This window comes from Pelmatolapia mariae, linkage group LG1, assembly GCF_036321145.2.
Source record: "Pelmatolapia mariae isolate MD_Pm_ZW linkage group LG1, Pm_UMD_F_2, whole genome shotgun sequence".
NCBI classification, from domain to species: domain Eukaryota; kingdom Metazoa; phylum Chordata; class Actinopteri; order Cichliformes; family Cichlidae; genus Pelmatolapia; species Pelmatolapia mariae.
This window is the reverse complement of record NC_086227.1, coordinates 24,173,870-24,187,500: the sequence shown is the minus strand read 5'-3', so window position 1 is coordinate 24,187,500 and position 13,631 is coordinate 24,173,870. Positions and strand designations below refer to the sequence as shown.

Genomic DNA, 13,631 nt, shown 5'->3' with positions numbered 1-13,631 from the left:
TTGCCTAAATTATACTGTGACCTTTAACTGGGTGAATCACTAGAAAGAAGTAAATGGACATGTGCTTTCCTTTCCAAATTCTGTTTGGACATTTTTATTTTAAAGCTATTTTCTGCTTTTGATTCATTTCATTTCAGCACTTCATGAAGATGCATGCAGAAAAGAAACATAAGTGCTCCAAGTGCAACAATGGCTACAGTACAGAGTGGGACTTAAAGAGGCACATAGAAGACTGTGGAAAGACCTACCACTGTACATGTGGCTGCCCCTATGCTAGCAGGGCTGCTCTACTCTCACATATCTACAGGACGGGTCATGAAATTCCAACAGAGCACAGGCATGTACAGGGATAACCCCAACACTTTCATTCATATACTGTATTTTGTTCTCTCCATGTATTTATTATTGTTATCATTTTATCTAATTTATTTATTATTTTGCAGAATTCCCCCAGTAAAAAAGAGAAAGATGGAAAAACTGTTAAGTGGTTCTGAAAAGGTTAAGATCAATGATTCAACCTTCCAGATCATCCCTGCTGCCACAGAGCAGACAGACACTTCTCTCCCTTCTGATACAACCGTTACTATCCCAGACTCCCGGAGGAGCCTGCAGAAGTTGCTTTTACCAAAACCCAAGATGGCTTTGGTTAGTGTTCCTGTGATGCAGGTGGCTCATTTGCCTGTACTCCTTCCATCTACAGAAAGTGGGGCTCTGAGGTCTGTAGTGCTTGCTGTAGATAGCCAAGGTTCTGTTAGTGCCCTTCAGCTCCTTCCACAAGCCACAGGAGCAGTGGTACCCCAACTTGATGCTAAAAGTTTGGGTTTCAAGGATAGCATGCCTACTTCCCGCTCTAGCCAGGGGCCTATTAGCACAGGAGTGCAAGTCAATCTGGATCCAGTAGGTGCAGAGGATTCAACCATCAGCATGGCAGCACAGCGAGGAAGGAGCACTTCCACTAACATTCAGACAGACAAATCGTACTTGTCAAAAATGCCCACAGGAGTAGGGGTTGGGGAGGGACTAGGCTTGTGCTCTGCGGGTGAGTCCTCTGTGTCTTCTTGCTCCCAAACGGACATCAGTGTCAGTGCCCAAGTCCTTTTGCCAGTCAGTGTTGAAACCCAAACATTCTTCTCTCGAGCCAAATCCACATCGTCTATTGGAGCTCAAACAGACGGCCAGTGCCTGAGCCAAATTCCCTGCTCATCCTCTTCTGTGCTTCCGTACAAAACCAGGCAGACACAGACATACTTTGCCATGCCGCAATCAGAGGAGAAGGCTCAGAACCAGGCTGTCATGTGCTCAGACCTATTTGGGAATGACTCCCTCAGTGTGTCAACCCAAACAACTCTGGACATAGATGACACCCTTTGTGCTGCAGGAAGCACTATATATGAGGACTCAAAATCAGAAGGTGGTATGTGTTTTGGGGTGCAGACGCATGAGCTGAGTGCAAACAACATGGCAGACAACCAGACCCAAACAATGACCTTGTTAAATGACCTGGAAAACATCCTGTCTGACAGTATGTCAGGCCATCAGGTGCTCACAGAGGCTTCTGCAGGCTGTGGGTCAAGTCTCAGCTCTGTTCAAGAGCAACATAACGGCATCGACTTTGATTTTGAAGAATTCCTCAATGCTGTGCACATCCAGACACAGACCGAGGAGAGTGAGCTGGGAGGACTGGGTGGTGACACGCCAATGGAGTCTCTAGACATTCAGACACAGACAGACTTCCTACTGATGGATGATCTGGACCAAAGTGAGGGACCAAGCCGAACCCAAGCCAGCGACTTGGAGCTATTTGATACTCAAACTCAGACTGACCTCAATTTTCTGCTGAATGCCGGAAGCCACATGCCCCTGAGCAGCATCTTGCGACATTCAAGCTTTTCTATGAGCACAGAGTCATCAGACACAGAAACACAAACAGATCTCCCTTCATTTGCCACGAGTCTCTCTGCTCAGACTCCTGTCACTCAAGGAGAGAATGCAAGACTGCTGAACAGCACAGAGACACAGACTGTGACTAGCCAAGCAGAAGGCCTAGGAAACCTGTTCCTGACCAGCAACGAAACCCAAACTGTCATGGATGACTTCCTGTCAGCGGACTTGGCGTGGAACATGGAGTCCCATTTCAGCTCTGTGGAAACCCAGACATGTGAAGAACTTTGTGCTCTGTTTCAGCATTCTGAGAAACCCAACAGCTGAAGCTTCCCATGCCTTTGCAATAAAGGTTTCCGATATCTGCCTCTTCCTATAAGAGGAAATGGTTTATGCTGTCCTCAGGCAAATCAAACCATAGTCTTAGCAGCAAGACGTCTGCAGATATGTTTTCAACCATTCCACTGGGGGCATAATGTCCAGAGCCCTTCCTGGTGTCTATCCTGACAGCATTGCTGCACTTTATTAGCTCAGTGGGCATGACCCATGAGCTCCCGTGACAGTTTACATATTTATTTGCACATAAGGTAACATTGTACATGTCTTGTCTAAAATGCAAGCTTACTTGTATATTTCAGTGCGTAGCCGCTGTGACTGGTCACTGTTTGGTCTTAAGAAGTTGTAAAAACACTTAACATTACATAAAGTTTAGTCCTGCACTTAAAAGGGATGACATGCATACCTATATATGGCTGTCATGAAAGGCTTGTAAAATTGCTACCTTGTATGACAGCTTTCAAATATAGATGTACTGCTGTAAAACAATCTCATCTCAGCTGTACAGTATACAATATTGTACGTTTAGTTTACATACGTATGCAATGCGCATGAAGCCTTTAAGCAGCACAACATAAAATATTGATTCTGCACATGTGCATCTGAATGCTGCATCTTCAATGTTACCTTGTAAGTGGCAACAAGACTATAAACTCTGACATTATAGGCAGTTGAAAACATGACAAGTGAGATTTTTTTTTTTTGGAAATAAAGGCTTTGCATTGCTCAAAGCAGAAGATATGTCGTTGAAATATAACCTGGCACAAAGTAAAAAACAAAATGTTTGTCCCGTGTTGCGCACCTTGCATTGAAATGTGATTGTGAAGTCTGATGTTTTGTAAACACTTTTTGTGTCAAGGCCTCTAGTTAAGACTTAAGTTAGTAAGCAGGCTAGGCTGTCATCGTCTTTAACTTATTCATTAGCTGGATGTAAGTGTATACATTAGCAGTACACTGCTGAAGTGATCCAGTAATGTTACCATACACAAGAACAGTGGATTAGAGCTAGGATTAGCACAGATTAGCACAGTGTTTTGTTTTGTTCTTTTAACTGAAAGGACTTACATTTTAGACCCAATTTTCCACACTAATTTTTTCAAATCACTAAATGTAACTTTTTTTTTCCACCCCCATTTTTCTTTTTTGTTATACTGTGACCTCAGTTACCTCATAGGCACCACATAGGGACTGTTCTACATGAGAACACAGAGCTATAGGCCTTGTTTATTTTCCATTTTTGTTGTGTTGGTGCCTTAACCCAAGTATTAACTTGAGTTCCGTTACAGATAATTTGCTGCTTCAAAGTCATGTTTATACTAGAATATACCGTGATGAATAAACAATGAAAAATATCTGAATCCTTTCAGTCTTTGTTTTGCATGTTTTATCTGTTTAGTATTGATGTTTTTATTGTGATTGCATGCAATGTGAGAATGCCTCTGCTCCATGTTTATGGAAAGATTTACGCTGTGTCACATGAAAATATTCCTTTGCGGCATTTGATTGAAAATAATTACTTTGATTCCATCACATCTTAAATGAATAGTGTTTAATGTCATTACACTTTATGGATGTTTATTAAAACTGAAGAATGTACACAATAATGACTCTGTGCCCAGACATATTATGCTTTTTTTTCTCCCACTATTCCCAGTTGGTTTATGGATTATTTCTCTATTTTAGTAAGGTTCACACCTATGAAGTCTGAACATGTTTTGTTTTAAAGCAGTAATTCCAACTTTTAATTCCTAAATTCTAATACAATATAGCTGTTTCCTTGCAGGTTTAGTGGAATGGGGAAAAATGCCTATATTTGAATGGGTAGAAGCTATGTCACTTTCTGGTGTCTGTTACAGTGCTTTACTTTCTCTTTGTAGGGAGTGCATGCAGATATTTTTCCAGCACAAAATATTTGTTTTTGCAGAATTTATTTGATTTTTCTGTTGCCTACATGTGTCGACTTAATGGCTGCCTTTAATTATTGTTCAAGATACATTATAGATGTTGTTAATAAACTGCTGGCAAGTGTTGATTGTGTTCATTTTTATTTTTTTCCCAAAACAAAAATAGGAAAGTAGTTGCTGAAAGATGGACAAACATGATCAATGTGGTTTGGTTTTTTTTGGGGTTTTTTTAAAGGTCATAAGTGGGTCATACATGTTTTATTCAAGTGATCTTGAGTTCACTATTACAATTCCACACATGATGTCATCATCTCTTAAGATTTGGTTGTGCGAAACAAATTTTGCACTATTAGTTTTTTCTAAAAAAACAAAAAACCTTTATAATATTGTACCTTTTTTCTTCTTCTGATGCAGTTACAACCTGTCCAGTATAAACCTACTAAATCCAGGCCTGTGCATTTATTTTACATCTATGTAGGTAGGGAAAAGAATTAGAGCAATACAGATAAATGTAATAAGGTAACAAAATTGCCACAGCTTAAACAGTATTATAACAACTGACTGAAAACAGGCCATGAGTCATGTTGACCCTGGAAACCAACATTACCCTTGGCATTTTTAGAAAGAACCTTGGCTCCACCCATAATCCATAACCATTACCAATCCCTTGTTTACTAATATAAAAGTTAAACTGTATTAAGCAGATGCAGTAGTTTGGCCACAGTTTATATTATGAGAAACAAGCTGCGGTGCAATGTTAAAGTTCTGACCAAGTTGTAGTCTGCTTAAACTTAAAAATATTAGCGACCACCAGTGCCACTATTATGCCAGGCCGAATTTCTTCTTCCAGCTAACTGTATTTTAATGGTATGTGATGAGTGAGGCTGACAGACAGGATGCCCTTTATAATAAAAGATGTTGCCTTTTCTTAGTTGTACCTGAGAAACTAAAATTACTGCATACTTAAATGTTCACTTGACAGATTTTTATTTCACATGCCTCGTTCAGCTTAAAAGTGAAGTGAGGCAGAGAAGAGGCAGCTCGGGTGCATTTGGATTTGTGAAATTCCTTGTGAGAGACTTTAGTCCTCAGTGCACTGAGTCAGGTTTGGAAGACATTGTATTCAATACCTCTTGGTATCAAAACATTGTGTGGGTTTTGCCAAAATGTCTTTCTTCCAGTAAGAGATGTGTCTGATTTCTCTGCATGACTTTAAGGAAAGGACATTCTGCAGCGTTTGTCTGTTGAGCTGCCATAGCAGTTTGACTCCAAGATCCTGTCTGCTGATTTACTGACACAAACTGCACAAAGCATGAACTGTTTTTATTGGAAAATTACAAGACCAAGCAATATTAAAAAAGTGTACTTAAACATTGTGGCCTCACTGAGACTCACAGTGCTGCTCTGTAATGCTGTCTGAGCTGTCTGCATTAGAAGGCACTGGGTCATCAGATGAAGGAGTTCCATTGCCAGCCTCCTTATGCTTTGGTTTCTTGTCTGTGTTTGAAGTCAAAAGTATGCAGCTCAGGGGAGCAACTCTGGCCCAACCACAAACCTGTTGCAAAACCAAGTTTTTTTTTTTGTTAAGTTCGGATATGTTTAAAGCTATAAAATCACGAAGTAAAAATACTTATTGAATCAAGTAAGAAACATGCAAATAGAAGGAAAGCAGTAAAAGCACAGATGTGATTAATAATACGTGAATGAAGATATTCCATTTAGATTAGACACTGCGCATGCTGGCTAAATAGCTTTGCTGTCTTTTCCATCAATATGATGCTGATAGTGACTAATCAACTTCAAAAATGCAAGCCGAAAGTTAAAGCCACTGACATCAGAAGCTGCAGTTTAGGATACTGCAAAAAAAGTCAGATTCTGTCCATCATTGTAAAATGTGACCAAAAAAGGTTTTCTTTTGCATATTTGTCATACTTAGATGCTTCAGATAATCAATACTGATATCAGAAAAGGTCATTCATTGTTAAGTGATGATTTTTTTAAAAGAAAAATAGGTATCCAAATCACCCTCACTCTATGTGAAAAAGTAATTGGCTCCCAAACCTATTAACTGATTGTGCCACACTTGGCATCAGGAAATGAGTCTTTCACATCGCTGTGGAGGAATTTTGATCCAGTCTTATTTACAGAATTGTTTTAATTCAGCCACACTGAAATGTTTTCAGGGATCAATGGTCATGTCATGTCAACATATCCCAATCTCATTTAAGACTCACTAGGCCACTATGAAACCTTCATTTTGTTTTTGTTTTTTTAAAACATTCAGAGGGGGACTTGCTGGTGTGTTTCAGCTCATCGTACCCAGATCATCACATTACCACCACCATGTTTAACTGCTAATATGATGTTCTTTTTATAAAACTCTGTGTTAGCTTTACATCAGATGTAATGGAATGCAAACCTTCCACTCTACAAAATATTTTCCCAAAGCTTCTGGGAATCATTGACATGTTTTCTGGCAAATTTGAGGAGAGCCTTTGTATTCTTTTTGTTCAGGAGTGATTTTCTACTTGGACCTCTCTCATGGATGTCTTTTTTTTCCCACACTCTTTGTTGTTGTTGAATCATGAACTCTGATCTTAACCTTGGCAAGTGAGGCCTGCAGTTCTTTAGATGTTGTTCTGAGTTCTTTTATGACCTCCTACATGAGTCATCGACGGGCCGTGGAAGTAAATTTGGTAGTCTGTCACTAGTGGGAAGATTCAGTACTGTTCCAAGTTTTCTCCATTTATGGAAACTGGCTCTCACTGTCTTTCACTGCACTCCCAAAGCCTTAGAAATGATTTTGCAACTCTTTCCAGACTGGCTTTGATAGATTTCATAGATAGATGACTTTGATAGATTGGAGCAGATAGAAATGGATAGCCCCTTTCCCTTAATAATTTAATAATTGTTTAAAAATTGCATTTTGTATTTACTAGGGTTATCATTGACTAATATTAAAATTTGATTATCTGAAACACATAAGTGTAAAAAAAACACAAAAAATAAGAATTAGGGAAGGCGCCTAAATACTTGTTCAATTTATCACTGAGTCCAAACTGTGACATAGAAGACACTTACTTAAAAACACAATTGCAACTACATATAGGTAACAAATTAAGAGAGGTATAGTAACAGGATATTGGATCACTTACAGCATCCTCCCAACCAGAGTAACAATGGAACTCATTTAGCTCCTTCTCATTCAAGAAGTTCTCCTCACTGATATCTAAAAGCCTTTCAACAATTCTCCTTTCTGCTCTTTCGTGCTCGCCAGCTGCGTTCTCCGGTGCTGACAGCTCCCCGTCTGCTCCGTCCACAGCTGTATGATCCCTTTCTTGCGAGGTCATGATGTAGTTAGGTCCTTTGACTCATGGTGAGATTTCGAAGGGTCATAGAAAACAGAATGTCCTTAATTACTTAAAAATGCATCTTGAGTAGCACTTTTACTGTAAATATGATCAACTTAACAAACCAACCGCTGATTTTGCTGACCAAAATAAAGCAAACTGGATTATTAAACGAGGAAATTAAGAAATACATGAATAATATTTGTTGCTACTCACAAACAACTTCTGCTGTGTGCTATCTGTCGTGGTGGCGACTTTTTTATTTCCCGATTCAGAATTTTGTAGGACAAAAGCGGAAGAAACGGTGAATGCCTTTAGAGACCAACTGCAACGCCGTCGTCATGGTGACACTTAAAAACCCGTACCGTCGAGACGTAGAGAAAGGGGGAGGGGTTCCTGCGCTCCTGCTGCAGACTACTACCGACACATTACTGTCCTATATCTGTATTAAGTATAAAAAAATCAACACAATAGCTTTATTTTTTACACGGGAACGCTTGATAATCTAGTTATGCACACAATATCTGGATGTACCGGACTGAAGACAAAAGCACATAACTGTTTTTGATGCACCTAAATTATTTATTTCATGTGGTTTGTTTTCAATGCCACAGCGTTCAAACAGGGAAGTAAACCAGCTGAAAACTTGTGAAGAAAGAAACCATTTTGGTCAGTTAAACGCGCATCTCTGCACGTAAATGTAGATGAGACGTCAACCTCTGCCCCGGGAAGAGATCAGCTGTGAGAGAACACGCATGAATTTCCCCACATTCAAGTGGAAACGAGGAGATATTTGATGTGAAGAGGAAGGAATTTGGGTTTTTTGTTGTTGTTGTTTTTTGAGCAAACAATTCTCTTATGATGGATTTTTGGTTTTTAGTTTTTTAATGAAGCATCTGCAAGAGGAGAGTCGCGCTAATTGCGGAAAGCAACAACACTTTGGTTTATTGGTCCAAGGCTGCAGAGTGTCAGCTTCTGACGCAGGCAGAGCACCTATCCCCGAGTTGCACACTAACACCTGACGGCTCCATCTCTTGCATCGCCGGTTTTTCTCTATCACGACTACTCCGGCTCTGCAGTTCAGGGACTCCAACGTTTTATGGAAGCGAAGTCTGCGCACCCTGTCGCGGTCATGCTTCCCCCAAAGAACTGCCTGCCGAGGAACTACAGCTGCATAGCTGGACTATTCGGGAGTCTTGCAGCGGCAAATCCGAGGCTTGAAGATGGAGAGGATTTTGACATGGTGAACGCCACTTGTGAGCCTATCGAGAGCGCAGTGGTGGATGAGAGGCCAAGGGGCAGAGAGATTTCCCTGAAGCCCCCACAGAGCCCTAATCTGCGTCGGAGGTGCAAGTCTTTGCCTACACCTACAGAGAGAGCAAAGTTAGAGATCGCCCGCAGCAGAAGCCCAACCATTAAGAAAAAAGTCCGCTTCGCGGACTCCCTGGGCCTGGAGCTCATTTCAGTGAAGCATTTTGACGACGCAGATGTTCCCGAGGTGCCTGAGCGCATAATGGCAAAATTACCCAAGGGACCCCTTCACCTTCATCACTTGGACACAAAATTCCCCCGGGCTCCTGCGCAGTCTGTGTTCATGGAATTGCAGTTCACCAACCCAGGCACATTACCCGGCTTCGAGCAGAAAGTGAGGGAGGTAAACGTCCTGTTGGAGACCGTGGAGGCAGACGAATTCAGCCTCTCCGGCTTCGTGCGCGTGTTGAATCTGGCTTTCGAAAAGAGCGTCTCTTTGCGGTATTCCCTAAACAACTGGATAACCTTTATGGACAGTTTGGCGTCCTATGTTCCTGACTCGAGCGACGGTGTCACTGACAGGTTCTGTTTCAAGATAGTTATGCCCACCTACCTAGACAACGGAGGAACATTGCAATTTGCAATTAAATACTGTGTCGGCGGGCAAGAGTTTTGGGACAATAATAACGGCAATAACTACAAAGTCCGTCATCACCGGTTCAAGATGTCTCCACCTCGGGAATGGGAAAACGGATGGATTCATTTTATCTGAGCTTTGACGTATGTAGTGACACACTTGCGCCATTTGAGCGCAATTGATCCCCGGGTACCTTATAAGCCTGTAAAACAAAAGATTCATATTATTATTATTCCGTCATTGTCAGCTGTATACATTCCGTGACAGAGAAAATATTTTACCACGATATTTCAAACAGTGACCCTGTGGTGGCGACGCACCGAGGGTTGAAATGGCCTGCTGTTTAAGCCTGATAGGCTTCCCGGTGTGGGATGCTGTTCGATATGTTGCCTTGATGTCAGGGCTCTGTACAGCTTGGTGCCCTTTGGGAGGGCATGTTCTCGTTATGTAATATAAAAACACGCGCCACGGAGAACGTGCCGGGTAATGCCAACTTCAGGCATCACTACTCATTTCAAGATGCTGTAACTGTCAGTTTGCATGTGTGCAAACATCGACTCAAAAGCAAAAAGAAAGCATTTTAGCTGATGGTAGCATACGCCCCTGGTGGTCACCTGCAGACAGGGGTAAACATGTCTTATCCCCCCGATAAAAGATGGAGATATAAGGTGGTTATTTAATTTAGATATTTAACTTATTATTTCCTACTATCACGCCATTTAAATGCCTTATCCTAAGCCATGATGTAGGGAGTTGTTGATTTGTGTTGTACAGTATTTTCTTCATTGGGCTTGAATGGAGTTAAATGCATTAGATGGTTATCGTCATTAAATTTACAATGTAAAACAATCCAGGGACATCATACTTAACCATACAAAAATCTGCCTCTTAGCAATGCATTTGTAGCCTATTCAACATAAATGATTTTACATTTTGCATATTTAAATTATGAAGAATAAGGTGGTTTGACAAAGTTCAAAGACAATGAAGTAATATTAAACTAAATTATATATATATATATATATATATATGTATATATATATAATTTAAGAATTCTTTATAAATATAATGATAAAGAACAGGTTTTTCAGGACTCTTATTCTTTACAGTAATTTCTTGTTTTATCTGAATGAAATCCTCCAGCATAGCTTTTATCACAAGGAAAATGTCTGAAGTGGCTGTTTGAAAGGTTAAGTTTACCTCTGATTACCTGTGGACCTTTTTTGTTTCTTCTCTTCTTCAGGTTGACTGCTAAAGAACAGATCTTATTTTCACAACAATTATTTTTTAACTAATATATTTAAAGAAAAGCGTGTTATTGTACATGTACAGCCTTGAAACAAAAATATCTAAGATTCTTGACAACACTGCTTAACTATATTTTTCACAGAGCAGGTCTGTCTATAGTCCAAGTAGCTATCACACAGGTGGCTGTGTTTAAATAGCTTTAGCTGCTTTAAATGTACACGATAGTCATCGGTCCAAGAATAGTGCTGCTCCTCACACTTCTTATACTTTATGTGAACGGATTGACTGTCTTTCGTTCTCAAATTGCAAACTGTCTGCTCGCTTTCATCATACAGTACACCTTTGTAAATGTTATTGTCATTTCTGGGCAAAAGCGTGTCTCACATCTAAGGTGTTTTTACTTAGATCAGAGGCGAGCAGCCTTCCAAACTCTCTCGCCTTCACTGTGGCTGACGAAGCTTGTCTGTTGTTCAAATCATTTTAGTTAAATGCCAATATCCATCGCGCTTTTAAAAATCTGTACAATAATATCAAAGCGAGCATGTGCAAAGTTTAGCCTTTAGCTGCTAGAGGAACAACAGACATGTTGCTTTTAATTCCAGTGCTCAGACTGTAATGTGAACATCACTTTGGCCTTTGTTTACATCATCATGGCCTCAGAGGGAAGCTCTCCATTTAATGAGGTCATCGCGCCGGGATGTTGACAGAGACTATTCCTGTAACCACTTAGTTTTTGGAGCACTTCCACTGTGAATCCATCAGTATCGTTTGTCTCCAAAGATGACATAATTTATGTCAGGGCTACAGTGCTCTACCTGATCATATTAGATCAGTTTTGATGAGATGAGCGATGATAGTTCCAATCATGCAACTTAACTTTAGCACGTACAGAGCTGAATTTCTCTCATTGGTTTATTTAAATACATTGTGAATATCTAATGTCCTGTCATAGCAGAATTTAGTGTATTATGCTGTTACACCAGTGGGTATTTGCATATTGTCTGCTTTGGTCTGTGTAAACTTTGTTCAAGCATCCATGCAATGCAATACCAGAAAGCATTAGTTATACAGGCTGAGGTGACTGATGTGGGCTTAGAGAGATGCATCAATAGCCAACTGATCACTGCCAACATAGACTGTGATTTTTGAATTTAATGTTTGGCTCATATGTGGTCGTATTTGCTTACTAGATAACAATAAAGTGTTGGGGTTGCTTGACACAAGAGACTGTGTGAATATAATTGTCTTGTCTGTTATCTATTACATTTGAACCTGTTGGTTTAGCATCGCAAAAACTGTGAAAACTGTGGCGATCCCACAGCCCTGTTAATGCAACTGTCGAACTAGTTTCGCAATATAAAAATGTCATTTGTAGACGACAAATCTGGATGCTATTTTTATTCTGGCATCTCCAACACTGCTGTTGCTATTGGTGCATCTCTACTACAAAGAAGGTGGGTCTGTGGTCTTAGATTTTCACCATAATCAATTCATAACTCACTGATATATAAGTATGTATGTAAATGTGTTAATGTTTCATATTGAATGTCTTCCTGCTGTTCTATGTTGTGTGTACTTTTAATCATTTTAAAGGCAGAATTGAGAAATTAGAATGGTACAAGCTTGTTATCCTTTGGTGCTGTAAACTGTTATCAAAGTATTGTGTTTTAAAAAAAACTTGTTAAAGCAAACAAATTTGTCTCCAGGAACATTTGAGTAATGGCTATTGTTAGAATTAGGAATGCCACAAATTGATATTTTCTCCCGAAATGTTTTAACAATAAGATGTGATAGATTATCCCTAATATATGCATCAAAATGTAAAAGAAAAACAAAACATGAAAATAAGTACTATATTGGACACTCTATGTACACAAATATAGGTGTACTCTCATCTTACTAAGCTGTGAGTTCACTTAGAAATGTGTAAGAGAAGTTTAAGATGGTGAGTGTAAGTGACTATAAAATATGTAAACTCTGACGGTGAAGAAGGAGGCGACATGAGATATTTTAGTGTTTGATAACTTTTAATATGAGCGACTTATGATTGTAGCTGACTGAGTGGGTGCAGTCTAATCCAGCAAGAGGAAGGAAATGTGACGTTGTAAAGCTTTTCTTGTGAATAGTTTCCAAACAAAATGTTTGCCATGGTTTGTCGTATTTTTGCTTTTGCTCACCATCGAAAGCCTAACTCACCTCTGTCTATGACCATTTTACAGCATTTCTTCCTTGATCTGCTGTCTTGAAAGTGATATTTTTGGTTTTTGTAATTCCTGTGCAACCAGTTTTTGCTGTAACATCTACACCCCGAGGTATTGTCTGCAATGGAACGTAACCATGTGCGCATGTGTAGCTGAAACATACCTTCATTTCATGTTCGGGTTTTAATGTAACTCATTTTGTTTAAGGTTAATAAAGGCATTTTCGATGGAAACCAAATGTTCTGCGAGTTCCTGTAGCTCATATCCACCCGGCATGATCTCTGATATCTGCGATTTAGAGTACTGTGCCGTCAGTGCTAGGGCAGCTGCAGAGCTGTGCATGTGTGCATTCCCAAGGTGTCCGTTTTGTCGGTCGACTGAGCATCTAATTTTCAAGGAGCTGCTGTTGCTCCCCATTCATAAAGGAGCACACTGCAGCAGGCTGCAGCCATCACCATTGTATACCAGGCTGAGGACATGTCCTTTGAATCGATTGCTGCTGACACCCTACCCTTATTCTGTTTACGACGGGGAGAGGGTTGCAGCTCGAAGCAGGGAAAGGTACAGCCAGACCTGAAGAAATGCTTTATAAACTGATAATAAAATCATCCCACCTTAATCCTGTTTCAATGTTATTTATTTTAAATAATCATACTACCATAGGACAGTAAAATCAGAGAGCTGGTGTATTTTATTTTAGCACTAATACAAAAGATCAAGAAGGCTAAGTTAAACTTTTTTGTGTGACTATGTATAGACATACTACACATGAGCTTTGTTTTAGGAGATTGGTGTCAGATTAAGAACAAGATCCTGCTTAATC

The 13,631-nt window shown here is 39.9% G+C and overlaps 2 protein-coding genes and 1 non-coding gene across 3 annotated transcripts in view; 2 read left to right on the top strand and 1 right to left on the bottom strand.

Annotated features, from left to right (window-relative positions):
• The window catches only part of atmin (ATM interactor), a 7,566-nt gene extending 3,329 nt beyond the window's left edge, over positions 1 to 4,237 (top strand). The window contains exons 3-4 of the mRNA XM_063476905.1: positions 138 to 337; positions 444 to 4,237. Coding sequence (XP_063332975.1) covers positions 138 to 337; positions 444 to 2,208 — 1,965 coding nt within the window. The 3' untranslated portion in view covers positions 2,209 to 4,237. The remainder of the gene's footprint in view (positions 1 to 137; positions 338 to 443) is intronic.
• Positions 4,238 to 5,487: 1,250 nt separating this feature from the next.
• Positions 5,488 to 7,798, bottom strand: LOC134645964 (uncharacterized). Its single transcript, XR_010096615.1, has 3 exons — positions 7,688 to 7,798; positions 7,277 to 7,491; positions 5,488 to 5,676 (listed from the first exon to the last, which is right to left on the bottom strand). It is a non-coding gene; the product is annotated as an uncharacterized LOC134645964 (transcript).
• A 271-nt stretch (positions 7,799 to 8,069) lies between these two features.
• Positions 8,070 to 13,413, top strand: LOC134629511 (protein phosphatase 1 regulatory subunit 3E). Its single transcript, XM_063476892.1, has one exon. It carries the CDS (start codon positions 8,571 to 8,573, stop codon positions 9,492 to 9,494), a length of 924 nt encoding a protein of 307 aa, XP_063332962.1. The 5' UTR covers positions 8,070 to 8,570; the 3' UTR covers positions 9,495 to 13,413.
• Positions 13,414 to 13,631: the final 218 nt, after the last annotated feature.